The sequence below is a fragment of the Myotis yumanensis genome, unplaced genomic scaffold (assembly GCF_028538775.1).
Source record: "Myotis yumanensis isolate MYYU_CA2020_CCGP unplaced genomic scaffold, mMyoYum1.0.hap1 SCAF_14, whole genome shotgun sequence".
Taxonomy (NCBI): domain Eukaryota; kingdom Metazoa; phylum Chordata; class Mammalia; order Chiroptera; family Vespertilionidae; genus Myotis; species Myotis yumanensis.
In genome coordinates, this window is record NW_027223765.1 from 20747829 (window position 1) to 20770015 (window position 22187).

General features: G+C 38.1%; 1 protein-coding gene across 1 annotated transcript in view; it reads right to left on the reverse strand.

Annotated features, from left to right (window-relative positions):
• Positions 1-7051: 7051 nt before the first annotated feature.
• Positions 7052-22187, reverse strand: part of KAT2B (lysine acetyltransferase 2B) — a 90830-nt gene continuing 75694 nt past the window's right edge. Inside the window, exons 12-18 of the mRNA XM_070433335.1 lie at positions 21747-21857; positions 18574-18717; positions 15675-15789; positions 13674-13710; positions 13347-13410; positions 13168-13252; positions 7052-9115 (exon numbers count right to left, since the gene is read on the reverse strand). Coding sequence (XP_070289436.1) covers positions 8922-9115; positions 13168-13252; positions 13347-13410; positions 13674-13710; positions 15675-15789; positions 18574-18717; positions 21747-21857 — 750 coding nt within the window. The 3' untranslated portion in view covers positions 7052-8921. The remainder of the gene's footprint in view (positions 9116-13167; positions 13253-13346; positions 13411-13673; positions 13711-15674; positions 15790-18573; positions 18718-21746; positions 21858-22187) is intronic.

Here is a 22187-nt window from a genome sequence, read left to right on the forward strand (position 1 = left end):
CTTTTGTATGATCTGCAAGCTAAAAAATGTTTTTAAATGGTTGGAAAAAAATGAAATCCTGGCTATTGATTTGGTGGTAAAAACACTAAATTTGAACCCAATAAAGCACTTACATAAAATCTTTGATTTCACTTTTTTGGCCTGCAACCTAAAATATTTATTTTCCAGCCCTTTACCGAGAACCTTTGCCAACTCCTGCTCTAGAAATTTATTGCCTTTACTTTGGTAGATCGTTCTCCGTTGACATTTTCTGATCTAGTTTTGATCCTTCATCTTCAAAATCATTATTCCAAATATGGTGTTTTTATTCTTTTAATATTTCTGCATTCTTGCTGTAAAGTTTATCCATAGACTCTTAAGGATTGTTTTAACATTTTACATGAATGTTATATTGTATATACCTCTTTGCAGCTGACTTGTAACTTAACTGTGTGTTTGAGATTTATCCATGTTGGCAAATAGGTTATTTTCATTGTTGCACAGTATTTTGTTATATAAATAAATCAGACATTCTTCTTTTGAGATATAATTTGCTTCCACTTTTTCATTACTACAAATTATTGCTTCAGTGAATATTGTACATCCTTGTACACGTGTTAAGTTTCCATGGAGTTGATTATCTAGAAGTGGCTCTGCTCTCTAAAGTGATTGTACCCGAAACCGGTTTGGCTCAGTGGATAGAGCGTCGGCTTGAGGACTGAAGGGTCCCAGGTTCGATTCCGGTCAAGGGCACGTACCTGGGTTGCGGGCCCATCCCCGGTGGGAGATGTGCAGGAGGCAGCTGGTCGATGTTTCTCTCTCATCGATGTTTCTAACTCTATCTCTCTCCCTTCCTCTCTGTAAAAAATCAATAAAATATATTTAAAAAATAAAAAAATAAAGTGATTGTACCCATTCTCCTGACACCGGAAGTGTATTACTCTCCTAATAGTTTAAGTTTCCAGTTTCCCCATCACTATCACTTGGTGTTACTGAACATTAAAAAATTAGCCAGACCAATAAGTGTGAAACATTTTATGTTTTAATTACTTAAAAGATTTTATTTTGTGAGAATTCATGTGTTTATTGGTCATTCTCATTCTTTCTATGAATTGCTTATATCTTTGGCCCACTTTTCTACTAGAACATCTTTTCTAGTACAGTTTCTTTATATATTCTAGGATTCTTTGTTTTTATTTACATGGGTTACTCCAGTTACTGGTTTATAATTTTCTTGTAATATTTTTTTCTGGCGTTAGATTTAGGATATTTAGATTATTATACTAGCCTCATAACATGTTTCTGAAAAATAACCTATTTTCTGTGTTTATGTAGGATACTTTTTCCTTAAATCGACAAATTAGTGAAGCCATTTGTGCTTTGAGTTTTGTTTGAAAAAAAAGGTTTTTCATTATAAATTTAGTTTAATTAATACGGGAATGTTTAGGTTTTATATTTCTTCTTTAGTCAGTTTTGCTAATCTATCACACAAGGTATTATTCATTTCATCTCAATTATCAAATGAGTTGGCATGTTGTTGTTTATCCCCTTATCCTTTTAATTATCTTATATACAAGAGCTCCAGTTATGTCCTCTCTCATTCCTGATACTGGTAATTTGTACTTTCTCTTTTTTCTTGATAAGCCTAGCTAGTTTATCTATTTTAAAGAACTGGTAATTACAGTGAGTTGACTTTCTGTTCATTCATTTCCTATTTCATTGATTTGTACTCCTTCATATTCTTCCTTCTACTTTGGGTTTAATTTGCTGTTTCTCTACTTTTTTAAGGTAGGCTGAATTCAGACCTCTCATTTTAATGAGTATTTTAATGCTATGTTTCCTCTTCAGCGCTGTTTAAGCTGTATCCCACAAATGATATATTATTTTCACCTTCATTTAATGAAAGATATTTTCTAATTTTGCCGTGACTTTTTGTCTTTTTTACCTCTGTGCATTCTGGATAGTTTGTATTGCCATATCAAGTTTACTTATGTTTCCTTCTGCTATGTCAAATCTCCTATTGATCCCATCCAGTGAATTTTTCACCTCTGGAAACTCCCATTTGGTTCTTTTTAATATATGGGGTGGGCAAAAGTAGGTTTACAGTTATAATACCAATAGATAATAAATACAAGGATACAGTATTTCACGTACTCACAACTGTAAACCTACTTTTGCCCCACTGTGTATCTTCTATTTTCCTCCCCATTGTACTCATGTCTTTTTTATATCCTTGAGCATACTTATGTTTATAAATGCTGTTTTAATATCCTTGCCTGCTAATTCCACTATCACATTCAGATCTGGATCAGTTTTTATTGGTCAATTTTCCTCTTATGTATACCTTTCTTAAGACATGACGTATCTACAGTCTCCACTGAATGTGCCATGTGTTTAACAAGGTCTGTCTGCTCCAGCTTCTGGGTGTAAATGACTCCCAGCCCTGTGCAAGCTCTGAGAGTTGTGTGGCTTCTCCGTAATTATTCTTTACCTCACAGCTGTTCTTTCCCTAGCTTCATGAAGTTTCACCCTACACATGTGCAGGTTAGTATTTCACTAAGACTTAGGGACCCCTAAGCAGAATTCTGGAGCTCTCTCTGCATAGCTCCTTTGCCTCCAGTACTCTGCTAGCAAATTCTAGCTTCCTCGAGGATTCTATCTTCTCAACTCAGTGGTAGTATTGGACTCCGTTTGGATTCCCTCTTTTGAAACTGCCATGGGAAGAAATATGGGCTCACTCTGCTGATTTTCCTTTTCTCTAGGATCATGGCCCTATTATACCTGTTGTCCAATTTCTGAAAACAGTTTATTAATATACCAAGTCAAATTTTCTCATACTCACTTCCAGTGTGTGAACAAGTGCCATAGTAGTTATACCTTCATGGGCAGAGGTGGAAGCCAATGATTTATTCTGCTTTGGAGTCACTGATCTTTATAAACAGTAATGCCTTTGATTGACTGCAAGAGAATTCTTAGTTTCTTGAATATTGCTTTTTCCTCTATTCTCTCCTTACACAACTTCTGATAATTATTGGATTTTGACTTAACTAATTTCAGTACCAGGCACTGTCCTAGGCTTTTGGGATACCTCGGTAAGCAAAACAAATATCCTGCCTGAATGGAATTCACATCGTTTACAGCCTAACATCTGTCTCTTACACCCCTTTCCCTAGTTCTTTACCTGTGTTCTTCGTTTCATTTCATCAGTTCTATGTTCTAGGTCACGCATTCTGTCCTTGGATGTATCATACATAGCCTATTTAACCTGTTTTGCTCTCTATTTTTAACAATTATACGCACTTATTTTCTTTCAGAGTATTGATGTTGTTTTCACATTAGGTGTCTAAACTTGGCATTTGTTTTGTTTGCTAACTTTTATGATTTGTTTGCTCTGCTTCCTAGTTTTCTGTGAACTCATCCTTCATGGGACAAAAATTTGATCATGCTTAACAGCTTAACTTCCTACTAGTATTTCCCTTAAAGTCCAGTATTCTCAATATGACATATTATGGCACTATACCGTCTCAGACCATTCCTCTCCTGTTGGGTTATCGCATTAACGTCATTCTTGACTGCTTCAGGGATTTCTCAGCCTACATTGTTTCTGCCTGCGTGCCTCCAGACTTTGCCTTAGTCAGTGCCCATTCACATTTGCAGCACACAGATTAAGTCATTTCCTCTGGGAAGTTTTCCCTAAACTCCCACTTACCAAATTGTCCCTTTTTTCTTCTTTTTCTCATATATGAGCGTTTATTCCAATACTGCCAGCAGTAGGGGAGAGCAGCAGATCATCCACAAAAATCTGCTCTGCAGCCCCCCGTTAGCCAGCTGCTTATGTAGGGTAGGATCGTCTCTTCCTTTTTATAGTCAGCACTATACCCATGGAAGCTCCAGAATTTCCTTACAGACAAGATCCTGTGATGGTACTCGTTTGAGGTTGGGGAAGGGAACAAGGGAGTGCTTAGGCAAACTTGAAGCTACAGATAGTGGAGAAGTATCTTAATTTAACTTGTATGTTGATGAAGCTACCCTTGGTACCACCACTGTAAGCTCTACCTTCCATTGTAGCCTTCTTCATAGTTGTAATTATTCAATGTCTGACCTCCCCATGAAAATGTATACGACTGTGATCATTTTTTACTAGCACACACTCTAAGTTTCAGTAGCTCTTGTGGGCCTGTTATTAACACCCAGGCTCCTTAGCAAGGTGTTCCCTGACTTTCTGCAACCTGATCCCCACAACACATCATCAACCTTCACCCAACTTCATAGTAATCTCTCACCTCTGAATTCACAGGTGTTACCTTGTCACATGATTCACATTTCATTTCCAGTAATAGATTTAAGTCTTCAAAAGCTGGCAACTCATATTTATAAAATATTTTAAAAGATATAGGAGGGATATAGCACAAAGCTACAACTGTGTGTGTTTGAGTGTTGAGAGGAGCAGTGCTGGCACACTTACTTAAAAGCAGTCCGTGGGAAAAAGATTTGAATTAGAGCTTGATCACAAATTTATTATAAACCAAGTGTACTCTACCCAACTCTGAAACAGCCTACAGCAACCAAACCCAAGGACTTTCTTATAGCCCTTTGCCATTCTGTTGCAGATCTCTGTTCTTGCATATTTTAAAGCATAAATTAGATGCCCATCTATTAACTGTAGAAAATGGGAGGTTAACAGAGAACAAATGAATTTTAGGAAGAGTCCAAGAACCAGGGTAACATGTAATGAAAAAGTGCACAAAGTGAACATGTGCATTATTTTAAGAAGGTCCTTAGCTTCCAAGTTCTCCAAGGGATTTCTTTTAAAGGACTTTAAACCTAGATAAACTAAAACTGGCAACCTTTGGTTTAGCTCAGAAAATCACACACACACACAAATTACACATGTTGTTTCTCATCTTTTAAACTAACTGCCAAGATTATATTGGACTTCCCAATAATAAGAGGGAGCAGGAAAGTTAACTTGTTTTCCTTGCTTTGCTCTGTTGAAATTATATTGCTCTTTAATAAACCCAAAGAAAACCTCCAGCTTTGTCACTGTTACAAGTTCCTTTTTTCACAAAACAAAAGATGCTCCCATGAAGAATCCAAGGCATAAATATCCATAAAATGCAATGGACTTTTCATGATGCGAGAGTGTTCTCACCTCCTCAGCACCTTCTGTTTACTTTATTAAAGCTCTTTCTCCAAATATAAATGAAAACCTGCTTGCTTTCTTTTCGTTTTTCATCTCTTTACCTGTGACATTACTAACACTATTTATGCTCTGCCAATCTCCATCTTAACTTGTACTAATAGCACTGATACACCCAAAGGAGAAGGTAAATAGCACCACACCACCAAGAGCCTTAAGACTCAAGTAGAGTCATTGATTTCAGTCCCTGCCACCACTTTCCTTACCTCCAACCACCACCCTCTACACACTCTCACCTTTTTCTGCCAGGGGGAAAAAAATGTTTAAATAGTCAAGAAATCTAAAAATGTTTCAATATGTGGGGGATGGGGGAGGAGAAGCCAACTTAATTACTACCTCTTGCCGTTATGACTTTTGATATTCCAAAGTAGCTGCCCTCTTTTCTTTGGGGTTTTTACTTTGCTAAAAGGAGAATGCTAGTTAAGGGGCAGAGCAGAACAGCTCAGAACATTAATGAAAATGCCAAGGGCTGCCACTAGGAACCCTTCCTTGTGCAGGTCTTAGACTCACATAAACACTGAGGGTTGGTCTGAAGAGTATCAGCTTAAAGGGGATGGATGACACATTAGTAACCTGCTCACAGTACCTCAGTCTGATCCTATTTCTACTTTTTAGGCTCCATAATTACAAACTTTGCCTCCAGGTAATATGAAGACCTCAAAGTCTTCTTTCCACTACCTTCTTCTAATGAATACAACCAGTTTTTAATTGTGTATTGAATAATCAAAAAAATTAGAGCGATTTTTGACTATGAATATACGGGGTGGGGGTGAGAGAGAAACTTACCTCCATTGCAGATGTTTCCTTTCCTGTAGAAGGACATCCTTCATCCCCTGGCTTCCTCTGCCCCTCATTCATTCCTCCTCAGGAGGGTCTTACCTAACTGGTGAGCCAGAGTGAAGAACTGGGCTGGGTTGTTCTGTTCCTCCCTCACCTGCGCCTCTTCAGAATTGTTCTGCCTTCAGACAGCACCATTGCTCTTGGCCGTGTGCTGGGTTTAATGATAAAGGCCATGCCCTTGGATGGGGAAATTGGTAGTGGTGCAGAGCTGTTGGTGATACTTTATAAGAATGTCTACCGAGAAAATAAACTTCTACAAGATACCAAACAGTGCCTCAGTACAAAGCACTAAAGCCAGTCCAAGATACTTGTAACATCGTTCTTCATTAGAAATCTAGATGCCAGTCAAGGTTTTCTTAAAGTTGAGGCATTTTTTTCATTGTGAGCATTCTGAGTATCTCCTCACATTCTAGGATTCATTATCAGAAAGTCCGATATCCTCAGGTACATAAGCCATATTCTCCAATATACACTTTATTATTAATAAAGATATTTTGGCAATCATATATGCCTATGCTCTTGACTTCTCAGTTCAGAATTCAGAAGAGGAGAACTCCTTGGTGGGTCCTCATATACCCCAACAGGACATAGCGTTATTCCTACAGTCAGCTTTTTTTGTAATAGAAGCTCATATGGGAGAAATGTAAAAATCAGCTGTATTTGTGTCTCTCTGCTCATTCATCTGTTTCACTGATGCAAAGTAGAAGAGCTGGGGGAAATTTTTTATTTCTAAACCAGTAACACTCTTCTTTAGCTGAGTTGTATTTTTTCTTGTTTAATGAGTGATGGTGGGCAAAATGCAGTGGACAACTCAAGAGACACAGGTACAGTAAGCGTCCCTCCTCCTGAAAAGCTCTCACTGATGAGCTGGAGATTTTCATGAAACTTCCCACAAATGCAATGCTTCTAAACATCTTCACAAAATGCTTAAGAACTAAGAATGAAGGATACACTCCTTGGTCATCAACCAGATCTTTTTTCCCCTGTTAAAATCAATCTGCTAGAAGAAGAAAACACACCACCAGATTTGAGAGATTTTTAAAATATAATTTAAAACTATTTTGTACCAGTACAATATATTAATTTTACAAATGTAAAATTTTTATCAGCTGTTAAAGCATTTGCAAAAACCACACATCCTACTTCAGCTTTATTGCACAATATCTATAAGAAAATATTAATTTTTAAATTAGAAAACATAAAAATGCTTTCAATATAGAAGAGACCATCTGATTTTAAAGACAATACTCTATAAGAATGTCTACCCAGAAAATAACAAACTTTCACAGGATACCAAGCTGGACAGATGCTTCGGCAGATCCAGTACAAAGCGCGGTGTAAAACCAGTCCAGGATACTTTATCCAAATTGTATCATCATTCTTCATTAGAAATCTAGATGCCACGCAAGGTGGTTTCTCATACTTAAAAAAGTTGAGGCATTTTTTTTCATGTGAGCATTCTGAACTTCTCTTGCCTATTAAAAATAATACTTCTATTTAATAGCCATTTGCAAGTTTTTTTCCCTTTATGCAGATTATCTCTGGCAATTGTTTTTAATGACTATTAACTGATCGTCTTTATTCATTTATGCTGATAGAAAACATCAAGTTAAATACATTTTTAAAACCCAGTTCTTTACAAAAATCAGTTTATAAATGTGTGTCACAAAAATTAGTGTCGAGACCATCAAGAATGGACTTCAATTGCTTTATGTTAGTTGGTTCTCCCAGAGTTGGGATGGCAGATGTCCCACTTATCTATGTAGTGTTGATCAGGAACTAAATCCAAGCACTAGGATGGAATCCCAAGACAGATTAATAAGGTTGTATGATGGGCTTTAGTGGGATATTACCCTGGGTCTATAAACCAATGTAGGTGTTAAAATACTGACAGCAAATCTTGGTGGTAATTTAAGTCACCTTAGACAATGAATATACACAATCTGAAGATGCAAAGGGAAAAATGTCCATATATAACATTATCAGTGGGGTGCTGTGTAGAAAAGAAACCCCTATTTATTAGAACAAGAATCCACCATGTTTGATACATATATAGATTATACCTCTTTTCTTATTAAAGCATGTTGATTCAATTAAAAGTGTTTTCAAATGTATGCCTTTGTGGCCCAGGAAATTGCCTTTTGGAACTTATGGCCTGCATAAGCAACATCAAATATAATAGTATACGTTTGTGTAGAGAAAATAATTATTAAAATAGTGGTTATGCACTCACAAGTTTTTTGCAGGTAGGTAGAATTATCAAAATCCCAGGTGCTTATTAAAAAGTTTGCATTATTTAGAATTTCTCCCTTAGGAATCAAAGCAGTTGCTTTTCTGGAACGGCATCTTTCAGAACTGCTCAAAGCACCTCATCTAGATGAGTGTTTTTAAAAAATATATAAAGTCTACAGTGAGACTTCAAACATCACATATTTCACCTTTTATGGGCTTTTCATCACATATCCCTTCCTTAGAAATCCTTCAGAAAAAAATAAAAATAAACTCTCACATTCCATTAGAAAAAAATGGAAACATTCATGGTCTGACTTTTCTGGATTCCCCCAAATCTTGGTACTATGTGCAATTTCCTCATATACAGGTTTTGAGGAAACCCCTGATCATCTCCTATTGAATATTCAGCTAATGGACATGCCATAGAAAATTGACATTAATAGTAGTAAATAGATTAAAATCTATTTCATAAAATAAAAATGTTCTATGACTTCCATTTAAATACGTATCTGAAAAGCTAAGAGGAGGTTTTTGTTTTTCCAAAGTGCTAATTAATACATTTACAAGTATCTTCAACACATTATGTCCAATTTTTTGTAAAACTAAACCACCTTGCTTTAGGCACTCTGCTTGATGAGTTTCTAAGAAGCGAGGGGTGGGAGGCGGTGAATCACTTGTCAATTAATCCAGCTTCCTTAATCTTACTGAAGAAGAATTTCTCCAGGATGTTGGCACATTTGTAGTATTCACTCTCAGGGGGGTTGTACTCTTTGCAGTTGGTGAAGACTCGCTGTAAGTCTGCCATGAATAATTTCTTAGACACATAGTACCTATTCTTGAGGCGTTCACTCATGGTTTTCAGATCTGCACAGGAAAGAAAATAGGTTAGCAATGTTTGGCCCCTTTTGAACGCTAGTTGACAAAAGTGAGACTGGGAAGGAAATCTTTCCTTTCATCTTTCATCACTCAGATTACATTTTTACCAGCCCAATGCCTTTGTTGAAGAGAAATTCATATGATCAGGGAAAACAGTTCTTAAACTTTATGTTCTTTCTTTTGTGAGAGTTTCTTGGGTAGAATCACAGCATTTTAACATGGAAGGGACCATTATTAGTCATCTGGCCCAATCCCTTATTCAGCACAAGAAGCAAAGTTGATGAGCAGCAATAAGCATGATAAACTGAGTACTGTCAGTTATTCATTCAGATTTATACAGAAGAGGCTTTATCTACATGGAGTAAGACAGGTGGAACATGTGTATTGAATCTTTCATTACTCAAAACAGAGTGAGTTTGTTTCACGAAAGTCGCAGTTATCTTGGTGTTGCAGAGACAGAACTAAGTAGAGAAACTGATCGTAAATACATCTGCAAATAAATACACCAGTGACCTTGCAGGTAAAGTGGCTCAAATGAATTTAGTTTCATGCTCCATCAATGGCATAAGAATGACAAACTTAATAATCTATTTTCTAAAGTAAACAAGCCTTGCAAGACGATTGTAAAAGGAATTATTTTCCCAATATGTCTACTTGCTTAAACTGTATTATTTTTATAAACGAACACGGTGCTTCATCTAAACTTGTAAGAATACAACGGAGCTTCGTTAATCCTCGGTCTCAGGACTGATTTAAAGAATCCCATGCAGATTAGAAGACACTAACATCTTCCACTTATTAACATTAACTTATTAACATTGCCTACTTATAGGTCCCTAGTTGTCTCTAAGCCTGGTTCTATAATTAAATTTTGCATTAACATGGAAAAATAAGTCAAATTCACTAAAGAAATACTTCTGGTCCTAGCCGGTTTGGCTCAGTGGATAGAGCGTCGGCCTGCGGACTGGGTTCGATTCCGGCCAAGGGCATGTACCTTGGTTGTGGGCACACACCCAGTAGGGAGTGTGCAGGAGGCAGCTGATCGATGTTTCTCTCTCATCGATGTTTCTAACTCTCTATCCCTCTCTCTTCCTCTCTGTGAAAAATCAATAAAATATATATTAAAAAAAAAAAGAAATACTTCTGAATATCAATAATCCAAATTCCCACTATATTATCAAATTTTCCAGAGGGAAAAAAGCTTATAACCAAATACACTGGGATTATCATTTAATAAGATAGATAAATTTATGTGCAACATCCCCAAACTGGGAGAAGTTAATTTGCATCAAAATCCTAAATCTACCACAAAGAAAAAATGGGCAATAGCTGCTTTTGCTTATTTCCTTTGACTCAATTAGAGTCATATCATCACATCTGAGTTCAACTTTCAATTTTCTTTCTTCTCTGACTGAAATAGTTTGGAAAGTGAGAAAAAAAAGTATTAAGACACACAAAGGTATAGCAAATATTCCACTAAATGTCTCATCCTAGTGTCATTGAACAGATAAAGATGTCTTCTTGTTTAAGAAAGAAAGAGCAATTAAATTGTGCCTCTCCAGATAAAATTAGAGGTTCACCTTTCTTCCAACTAAATACCTGCCACTTAAGAATGCTGCCAGACATAATGTTTTAGAAGACATGTTTAACCAAAAGAATAAAAGGGGGAAAAGACAATGAAACTTCACACAAAAAAGTTTATCTAAAAACTTTTCAAATTATTTTTTGGAAGGCCGAGGGTAAGAAGAGATGGGGAGAGCCTAAAATATCTAAGAAACAAAACAAGAACCATAGAAGTGTTTGGGCCTTTCTGAATAACAACCAATTCTGCATATTTCCATATTTCCTTTCTATTATAAAGTGATAACAGCATATTTCTCTAGCCTTTCTAGATTATGTCAGTTGACCAAACAGCATAAATTACAAGAGAAGGTGATTAAACATCAGTAATTCCAAACATGGAGACACCATTAAATTAATCTATTTTCATTCCCCCCACCAACTTGGGAATTCTGGATAAATCCAAAAACCCTGCCTAGCAACCCATGTGTGATAAGAAGATATGCTTGGGTCAGACTCTTCTGACAATGTTCCTTAAATAAAACAGGTTAGATCTCATTCACACGGAAGAAAAGAGTTTTTTAGGGCACAGGGGAAAGAGAAGAAATGTTTTAGGGAAGAGCCAAGAAGGAAATGAGGAAAAGTAAAATTACTGACTTGTCAGTCTTATCCTTAAACACATGACCATCTTAGGGGGCAAGACTGCATATTTTGCCCAGCATCTAAAGGCATCCCAACAAAATGACAGTGGCTCCACTAAAGAGCACCATTTACTGTGTTCATTGACTTTGTCCAGCACACACCTTAGCCCACCACTGGTCTTACTCAATGTGGTCAATTTCCTCCTCCTGAGCATTCAGCTATACACACAAGTGGGAAGCAATTGCAGAGGCTCACATCCTTCTCGGACTTGGCCAGGCAAAAGCCTTCCAGAAAGCAGCTGTGAGTAGACGATGACAGGCAAGCCTGCTAGACCTACCACTGCAGGTCTGCAGAGGGCACGTGGATGGGCTGCAAGAAAACTATTCTCTGCAAATGCATACAACCTCCCATGAAGGTTTCACAAAAGAAGTGGAAATGATCCCGAAGATGAGGATGCAAAGGTCAGTTAATGTACATAAAGGGTTTTGAAATGTACATAAAGGGTTTTAGAGTATTGTTTTACATCGTGGAAAATATTAATTCCCAAATCACCTTTCCATTCAGAACTCAAGACCCAGTCAACCCTCACTTTGGTTTTCATGTACTGAAATACACAGAAGCAAGGCAGAGAGAGATATAAAAAAGAAAGAAAAGCATATGGGTGCATGTCTTCTTTAAGGAGTAGAGACTACTGAAATCATTACCAGGACTATATAAAATGTTCATGTGAAAATGAATGCTACAGAAAACATCTACAAATAACTCTGTTATCAGGGAGCTACTAGATCTCTTTAACTCTTCCTTTCACACTTCAATCTTTCCTTAGCACCAGAAATAGATGACAGGTAGAAAAGGGACAGAAGACACGGGCTCTCTCCAAAAAAATGGCCACACAACCGACTGAAAAGAGAACTTTTCAGCTAGTTGTCTGTCATTTGACTGACACCAAACTGGTTTAATTTGGGGGTTCTCAATTCACTCAGTCATTCCTTTCAGTACGCTGCAGGCACAGTGGCAATTTCCACAAGTCTACATTTCTAGTGGTGTTTTTGTTTGTTTGGTTTTGGATGTGGGACAAAGCTTAAAATAGGAGTATAAAGAGTGACACTAATAGTATTCATCAAGAGCCTGAAAAATCAAGGAGTGCTCTAACTAGGATTTCTCCCTCTGAAAGTACAGCAAACAGCTTCACCTAACTTCTCTTGCACTGTCTTCAAGAATTCTCAGACTCAAAATTTATCAAGAGAACAACCTGTGTTCTGGCTGTTTTGGCTCACTGGATAGAGCGTCGGCCTGGGGACTAAAGGGTCCCAGGTTCGATTCCGGTCAAGGGCATGTACCTTGGTTGCAGGCACATCCCCAGTGGGGGGTGTGCAGGAGGCAGCTGTTTGATGCTTCTCTCTCATCGATGTTTCTAACTCTCTATCCCTCTCCCTTCCTCTCTGTAAAAAAAATCAATAGAATATATTTTTAAAAAAAGAGAACAACCTGATGTTTATCCATTTGCAGCAGGTAGAATATAAGCAAGGTTATGTCCAAACAGCCAGCTTCGTATCTAGTGCTGTCCACAGTCCCCACCTGGGCTTCTGCGACTAATACGTTGGTGTGTGGGCTCTCAGATAGCTGCAGAACGTCTCTCATGAACACAGCCACCCAATTCTCCTTTGCCATTCTGTTCTGACATCACTGCCCTCCCCGGGTACATGGGATCCCACCGCCCATCACACACACTCTACCCTACGACTGAAGAGTACAAATTAACCTCAGTAACCATTTGTCCCCCACACCACCATCCAGGGAGTTTTAAATCTATACTTAGAAAATGTTAATGGCATTACCCATGGGGAACCTTATAACTTCATAATATCCCGGAGCTTCTGTTCTCTTCACAGGTTCCATGAAGGGCCAAGCGCTTTGATGGCTCTTGGGGAAAGAAAAAAGGTAAAGCATCAAATATGGAAATTCCATGTGAGAAATCATTTCAAAATATTGGCAAGAGGTGAATGAAAACGCCCACCTTCACCTGCTGGAGGATGCTCTTGAGTGTGCTGTAGAGCTGGTCAGAGTCTTTGGGCTCTTTACTTGAAAGGAAAAGAGTGAACAACAAGGAACAAAGATTAGTTTCTTACCCTCTTGCCAGGTGATTCCTATTCAGCTCATTTTTACAAAAAAAAAACTAAAACTGGATTCATTCCTGATTTTTTTTTTTTTAAATGAAAACTGAAACCCAACAATTGTATGGATGGTTACACTGGGTTTGCCCATTTTCTCTAAGTTGTTGGGGGGCGGGACGGGGGGCGGAGAGAATCACTCCCATTATTATCTTCTCACCCATCACACTTACCTTTTCTCTTTTCCACTCTGTTTCCAGCCTGTCTCTCCTATATGACAATGAAATAAACACTGAATGAGAACTGCTTTTGGCAAGAGAATAACAGTTAACACTTAACCAAAATGCAATAAATCGCAGCCATGCCTTCATAAATCTGTCCCTGGGAAGACACTGAAATGAACTGCAGTCCGGTACTTTCTAATACCGCTGGCAGCGGAAAACGTTTCCAAGACTAACAACACTGCTCAACATGTTTTTTAAAGAAGGAACTCCAACCTTTCAAAGAAAATCACAAAAATTACAAATGCCCAGTACTGTGGGTATGTGTATTTTTTAAACTCTAACTCAATTTTTTTTGCCATCACCATGTGAAAGAGTTAGGCTGTTATTTTAGGTCAGAACAAAGTCTGTCCTAGTCTCTATTTTATTTGGCGCCTGCTTGTAATGCAAGACGGTTTGGTGTAGCAGAAAGAAAACATAGTCTAGAGTCCAGTAGACCTGGAGTTGATTTCTTTTTTTTTTTTTTTCCTAATATAGTTTTATTGATTTCAGAGAGGAAGGGAAAGGGAGAAAGAGAAACATCAATGATGAGAGAGATTCATTGACTGGCTGACTCCTGCACGCCCCACAATGTGGATCCAGCCCGCAACGTGAGCTGTACCCTGACTGGGAATCAAACTGTGACCTCCTGGTTCAGAGATCAATACTCAACCATTAAGCCATGCTGGCTGGGCTGGAGTTGATTTCTTGCTTTCTCCTTAAAAGCTGACTTACCCTAGGTAAGTTATTTAACCTTTTGGGTCTCAATGTATCAATCTATAAAACAGAACTCTAAAAATTAGGTGATATTATCCCATAGAAGAATGCCTGGCACAAAATGGCATTCAGTGATACGGTAGCTATTATTAATTGGGATAATATGGGGAAGTAAAATTTCTGGGTCTGGCAGTGAAAGCAAGATGTGCTGAAGAGTAGATTTTTGTAAAGAAGAAATAGATATGAATCATATCATGAAAAAACAAATAATGTGGCTTTCTTTAGTTTGCATGATTTTGTTTTGCTTTATAAATCTTCAATATACCAAAAGCCCTGGACTTGAACCACATGAAAGTGCTGGTATTTGATCTACCAAAAGAACTATTTTGGCCCTTGCCGGTTTGGCTCACTGGATAGAGCGTCGGCCTGGGGACTGAAGGGTCCCAGGTTCGATTCCGGTCAAGGGCATGTACCTTGGTTGCAGGCACATCCCCAGTAGGGGGTGTGCAGGAGGCGGCTGATCGATGCTGCTCTCTCATCAATGTTTCTAACTCTCTATCCCTCTCCCTTCCTCGCTGTAAAAATTCAATAAAATATTTTTTTTTAAAAGAACTACTTTGTACATTTTAGCTCAATACAACTCACTGCTAACATACTCTCAGATAAGAACCTTCAAGAAAACTGTTGTAAAATAGGGAACCGGAATCAAATTATGTGATTTCCAATCATCCTTTCTAGAAGTTTGGAAACACTAATTTACCCAAGCACAGATCTATATGCAGATTGCAACCATGATGGCAATGAGATATGGTGAGAACAGCAAGCTGTTTGGAGGAGATAAGAAATGGGCTGCTCCTCGCCAAGCCAGTTACTGGCCATGTGCCATGTAAGGTTAAAGGACTTAACCAGCTGGAGACTGAATTTCCCCATTTGTAAAAAGCAGAATCCCCTACTTTCAGGGTCACATGTGGATAGTGCTTAGCACTGTGCCACATATAGCAGGCTCTCAGTACATCATGGCTATTAACAGCTACAACAAGGGGTCATCTACGCTCTCTTTGGTTTGTTTGCAATTTGAAGTAGAGAAAGGATATCAAAGGAAAGCATTGGCTGCCTTCTTAAAATACTAGAAATAACACAGATGGAGAAGGGCAGGGCAAAAAGCGTTTTAAAGTACTGCACTCCGGTAATAGTTTCCAACCCTTCTGGTGGCATTTCCAAAAGATTTTGCTTTTAAAAGAAGATCCATGTACATACTAATTCCAGGGATGCTTTCTATCGGGATCTGTCGAACTCCATCTTTAAAACATGAAAGTCCAGGGTAGACTTTTCGAATCTGGGCTTGTTTTCTTTCTATCAGCTTTTTAATGATCTGTAAAGCACGGGAAGAAAGCGTGGTCAGTGACAGAAGTCCGTGGCTCCAGCCCAAGTCAGCCAACCTACGGAGCTATTCCCCTAGCAAAATCAAGTCTTCAGGAAACAAAAGGGGAAAAAGGGGTGAATTGTATTCAATAGGAAAGTCATGACGACATTCTATTACATCATGTCCATTCAGTAGCATTCACACAACCTCTTCAGTACTTGCCCCCCTCGGAAAAGTCGAATTGAGAGAACACACCAGCCCCACTGCCCACTGTCCTCTTTAGCATCAAAGCCAATTCTTTTGCTCTGTGTGTGTGAGGAGCCCCTGGCAGAGCTACAGCAAAGCAGCTGAGATCTGCTACCCAGACTGGCGCGTGAACCTCTTCACATCCATGACCAGGAATTGTTCCTTTGGACTAAAGGCCTCAGAAAGTTCCCCAAGCCTGGGAGGATGACCTTACTACTCGAATTTTTCAAGGCTTGAGCCAAAACCTATGCTGTTTGCATGAAAAAAAGCAGCTCTAAAGTCTATTAAGGCATCACAACCAGGATGTGATGCTTTTGAGAGAGGTGTTTGTTTTATAAAATAGTTCCTAATGTACTGAGGTAATTAGTTCTAAAATAATTCCCAAAGGAAGAAAAAAAAGCCAAAAAATCGCCAGGCTGCCCAGTTCAAAACACATCTCCCACAAAGCCATCTCAGATGACACAGGCCCCTATGGATCCCACCATTCCCTTGGAGTCCACACTCGAGAAGTAGTACTCATATCTCCACTCTGTGCCACCTGTCCAACGGCACTGGGTTCCTCTAACCACATCTACAATCGGATCTGCTAGAAAAGTCCACCATATATTTATAGTTTGTATGCTCCCACATTAGTTCCTATCTTCCTCAAGGCGGGGTTTCAAAGTTGGAATAAAAGACACGTGTAAAAATCATTTGATTTCAGTGGAAGAAGGTACTATGTGAATCCAAATATTTTACTATGGTGACCTGAGATCTCTTCTAGAAGAACTAGGTTTACAACTCCAAGCCTGAATCATCCATCCACTCAACAGTGTGTGTTAGAGAAGGCTGGCGGTAGAGAAGGAAGGTGAGGAGAGAAGGATAAAAGATCCAAGAGAAGAGAAAGAGGAAGGGGGAAGGCGCTTTATCTTCTAAAAAGCTGACTGCTTTTGTTAGCTCTGTGCTTAGGGCTTTCCCCTTCATGGAGGAAGAGCCAGCAGATCTGGACGATGTGAATTTGCAGACCCAGCCAGGGGAATCCTGCTCTCCGCTTAGACTGAATTGGGAGATGAATTGGGCTGCTGGGAGGAGTGAGGAATGAGCAGCTAACAGCAGGCTGGTGGCGTTAGTTGGCCAGCAGCCTCTAATGCTGAACAATGAGCTGCTGAATTCAGACCTGCTCACTAAGCCCCAAAGAGAACAATGAAGAAAGCCAGCTCTTCAGAGACAGACAGAGAGAGGAGCCTGCTGTGATTTTATTAACTCTCCAAGTACCTTATTTAGAATTCTCTCTTAGGCGGACATTTTGACCAAAAAAACAACAAAGGTTGTTTTTATTTTCTAACTTAAGAGACAAAACAAAACAATAAACACTTTTTGCTCACTTCCCTTAGAAGCATAAGAACAAATCTGAGCCACTTTAAGTAAAAGGAAAATATTTATGGAGCACCTACTATGCACCAGACACTGTGTAATGTCTGTTATATTGTTGATATAATAATTAATAACTGAGATTAAAAGAAATTAGTAGAAACCAGAAGAAAAAGATAGATCGAAGACAGAAGAACTTCTAAAAGTTATGTCCAGAGAAAAGAGCACTAAAATAACTAACAGAAGTATAAAGTGGGGGTGGGGGGTGGGAGTGGTCTGGAAGAGGTTAATGGGGGGAAAGGAAGACCCATGTAATACTTTCAACAATAAAGCTTAAAAGGGGGGGGGGGGGGGAGAAGAAGTAAAAAGTGGAATTCTATAGAATGACACAGCTGCAAACTCTGAGTCTTTGAATCCAACAAACTAGAGGAGCGAGGAGGTGATCCTGGGCTTAACACACAGAGTTGATTCATTTATTAAATGGCCTCTGTGCACTCCCAAATTATTCTCTTTCTGCATTATCTTTTTCCTGTCTTAGAGATATAAAATTGCTACAGAGTCAAATTATCAATCTTTTCCTTTACTGCTTCTCTTTCCGTTCATATGCATAAAAGACTTCACCCCAATATTAGATAACAAGTCAGTTAATACCTAGAAATGTAACCTTCAGAACTTGCCATGTGAGAGGAGAGATGAATACATGCTAAGATACATGACTGTGTAAGATGATGAATAACTGCCATGAACGGATCAAACTAGTGCTGGAGACGTTCAAGGAAGGAATTGGAGCACAGGCTGAAGTGGTTCAATTTACGTCAGGAGAGGGAGGTGGGCAAAGACCTCAAGCAAGAGGGTTAAAGCATCAGTATTGGCCTTTGGAGAATAGTTTAGAGAAGAAAATAAAGACCTAAGTTTAGGAAAATGCTTGAGACCAGAATGTAAAAAACCTTAAAGGTGAAGTTAAGATGACTCATCATGTTTAATAAGTTTTGTTGGTGTTTTTTTTATACCAATGTAACAACAGCTGATGCTCTCAGGAATGGTAACCTAGAGGAGACAGACCAAGGATCTAGACAAGCCACAGCAAACTGAGATGATGATAGCCAGTGAACCCATTTACACAGAGCCCAGTGATACGCAACTCACCCCAACTAAGACTGCCCTGTACAGAGGAACATGAGTCAGTCCCGTGCTTACCTCCTTCTGCTTCTTAATTATGACAGAAAATTCTGTGTATGGGATCTGTGGATTTAGCTCACATCCCATTAAAGTGGCTCCTTCATAGTCCTTGATGTAGCCAACATATTTGGTTTTAGGTATTTTAATTTCTTTGGAGAAACCCTGCCAAGCAAATAATAAATTCATTCATGTGGGCGTTGTGCACCAAATATATACTGAGTGCTAACTATGTGCTAGGTACTGTGCTGGCATCAAGATATGCTTCTTTCGCCCTAGCTGGTTTGGCTCAGTGGATAGAGCGTCAGCCTGCAGGCTGAAGGGTCCCGGGTTCGATTCCAGTCAAGGGCACATGCCCAGGTTGCGGGCTCAATCCCCAGTGCGGGGCATACAGGAGGCAGCCAATCAATGATTCTCTCTTATCATTGATGTTTCTATCTCTTTCTCCCTCTCCCTTCCTCTCTGAAATCAATAAAAAATATATTTAAAAAGAAAAAAATGATTAAAAAACAGAAAGATATGCATCTTTCAAGTTCTCATCATACTATTATTATGGGAAGGAAGAGCACGAAACCTTTCCATGATTTTCAAAAGCATCAAAAATCAAACATGCAGCCCTAGCTGGTTTGGCTCAGTGGACAGAGCGTCAGCCTGCGGACTGAGGGGATCCCGGGTTCGATTCCAGTCAAGGGCACATACCTTAGTTGCAGGCTCCTCCCCTACCCGGGCCCTGGTCAGGGTGTGTGCAAGAGGCAACCAATAGATGTGGTTCTCTCACATCGATGTTTCTCTCTGTCTTTCCCTCTCTCTTCCACTCTCTCTAAAAAAATCAATGGAAAATGTCCTTGTATGAGGATTAACAACAACAAAAACGAAACAACAAAAAAAATTAAACATGCAAATAGGAAACAAGACAACATTTAAAAAAATAATTCTAGTAAAACACAATCATAGTAACAAGTGTTGTGTTTGTTTGTTTTTAACAGAAATGAGTATTAAGTAAAATAAGGTTTAATTTTGCATTAAATTGCACAAATTCTCCCAAAGTAGGGGCGAGGGCCTCCAGGATTCTTAACAAATCAACAACTAGATTGACATAAAGTCTGAAAGAAAAGCTTATCAAAAAAATATAGCTATTAAAATTCTGACGTTAAAAAAAAATGAAACCCCAACTTTTCAGGCAAAAAACTTTCAGACCATCACAATGTGTGGTTGTGTCAGTGACATTAATGCTTTGCAACATGTTCATTTACATGCTTTAAGCTGTAATAACATAGTGCCACAGGGTATGTATTCATGTATATTTATAATATAAACATAATTTTCCTTACAGTGCCTATTTCAGTTTTTTTTTTTTTGCAGAAAATTACTTGGGCTTCAGAACTCCGGCAGTTTCCTCCCTTCTCTTTCAGCAAAAACTTATTTTCCAAACAATTATTGCCACCGCCTTCCAAGGGGACTATAGGCAAGTCATTTAAGAATCGTGGCTGAGATCTCACACTTTGCAATGTCCTTACAACCTAGGAAAGCGGACTCTTAAGCCCTCAGTGAAGCAATCCCACTGAGTTCAGTCAGGTAAGTTTAATTACAAAAGCCTCAAATGCATCCCCAAAAATGAGAAAAAAATATATACAGGCCATTAATTACCTGACGTTGGAAGAGGGAATGCTTTCTACTCATATAAGAGCCTCTATTTTTTTTTTTAAAAGAAGTTAATAGACTTATGTTTTAAAATCTTTAAAATTGGGTAAATTAAAGAAAAAGATATAAACAATGTTAAAACATGACATGCGACAGGAAATCACAAATAAAAGGTGAAACTCCTTATATACAAAGTTTTCATAAATCAATGTAAAAATAAATATTTTAATAGAAAAGAGGCAAAATACAATGAATTGGCAATTCAAAAGAAAAGAAAAATTAATATAAAGGAGTCAATGAACAAGGAAAAAAAAGTTAAACCTTACTATGATCATCTAAATGCAAACAAATACAATTTATTACCCAGGAAAGGGGTAAAAGCCTACTTTTCAATTATCACCCAATTTCCTGAGCCCCCTTATATACCACTGACAAGAATAGAAATTGTTACAGTATTTGGCAATGCATTACAAAGCCTTAACTATGTCTGGAAGCAACTCTACTTCTAGACATCTATTCAAAGCAAATTACCACAGATAAGGGCAACAGACACGCACGCACACACATACTCACACATGTACACTTACATACAAAAAAATACCGAAATGCAGCCAAAATGTGGAATTGGTTTAATTATTTTCTATTTATAAAACATTTCAGAGAACTATCAAAAGTCATATCAAAATTATCAGAATATAGCCGAAACCGGTTTGGCTCAGTGGATAGAGCGTCGGCCTGCGGACTGAAGGGTCCCAGGTTCGATTCCGGTCAAGGGCATGTACCTTGGTTGCGGGCACATCCCTAGTAGGAGATGTGCAGGAGGCAGCTGATCGATGTTTCTCTCTCATCGATGTTTCTAACTCTCTGTCTCTCTCCCTTCCTCTCTGTAAAAAATCAATAAAATATATTAAAAAAAAAAAAAAAGAAAAAAGAAAATGTTAAAAAAAAAAAAAATTATCAGAATATAGAAAGTAAAAAAAGCACATAATTAAATTACAGAATGAGCCAATTTTTATATTTATATACACTCACAAACACACACAGAAAAAAATATTAGAAGGGTATATATCCAAACATCAACTAACATTAAATTTCTCTGGGTGGTAAAATTGCAAGCAATTTTTCCTCTTTTCTTCGTGTTTCACTACACTTCCTAAATTTTCTGCAATAACTGTACATGACTTCTGTAGTCATATTATGTAAAGAATGTACAAGGATTATAAAGCACTGTGAAAATAAGTGTGCAGCCAAAGAATAATCCTTTAAAAGCCAAGCTGAAACCTCTGATAAGAAAGGACTGAGGGCAACCAATCTCCCAGCCTGCTGTGCACGATGGAACCAGAACAAATATTTATCTAGTATGTACTATGTGCTGGTCATACCCTCTGAATCCAGTCTGAACCTTACTTAAGGCTTATAAAATAAATATATGTCCTTCTTATAAGTAGAAAGCAGTGAATGGGGGCAAAGGAAAGACTTATTGGAATGAAGGCTACCTGAGTGCACATTTTAAAAAGGAACGACAAAACAGTGTTGCACAGTGAAAAACTTACCTGTTTCTTGAAATATCCGATTGCATATTCATCTGCATATGTGAGGAAGTTCAGGATGTCATGTTTTATATGAAATTCTTTCAAATGATTCATCAGGTGTGTTCCATAGCCCTATGTGGAAGGAAGTTAGTATGTAGACAAATATATTAGGTTCTGAAGAAAAAATAAGTCCTACAAATTCATCAAGAAATACTGGTAAGTTTAGGAATTTGTACTTTGATATATTTTACTGATATAATACTAACACAATTTCTTGCATTTCTGGACGTTGAAATGAGTTACAAAACCAAAACATTCAAAATCCTTAAACTGAGATATAATCATTACTTAGAAATACAAGTTTCTGGTTCTTTTGAGAAATAACACACGAAGGCTGTAAGCTTCAAGTTCAACATTAAAGTTACTTGCTGAATATTAATAAAGTTTTAGGAGTAAATACAG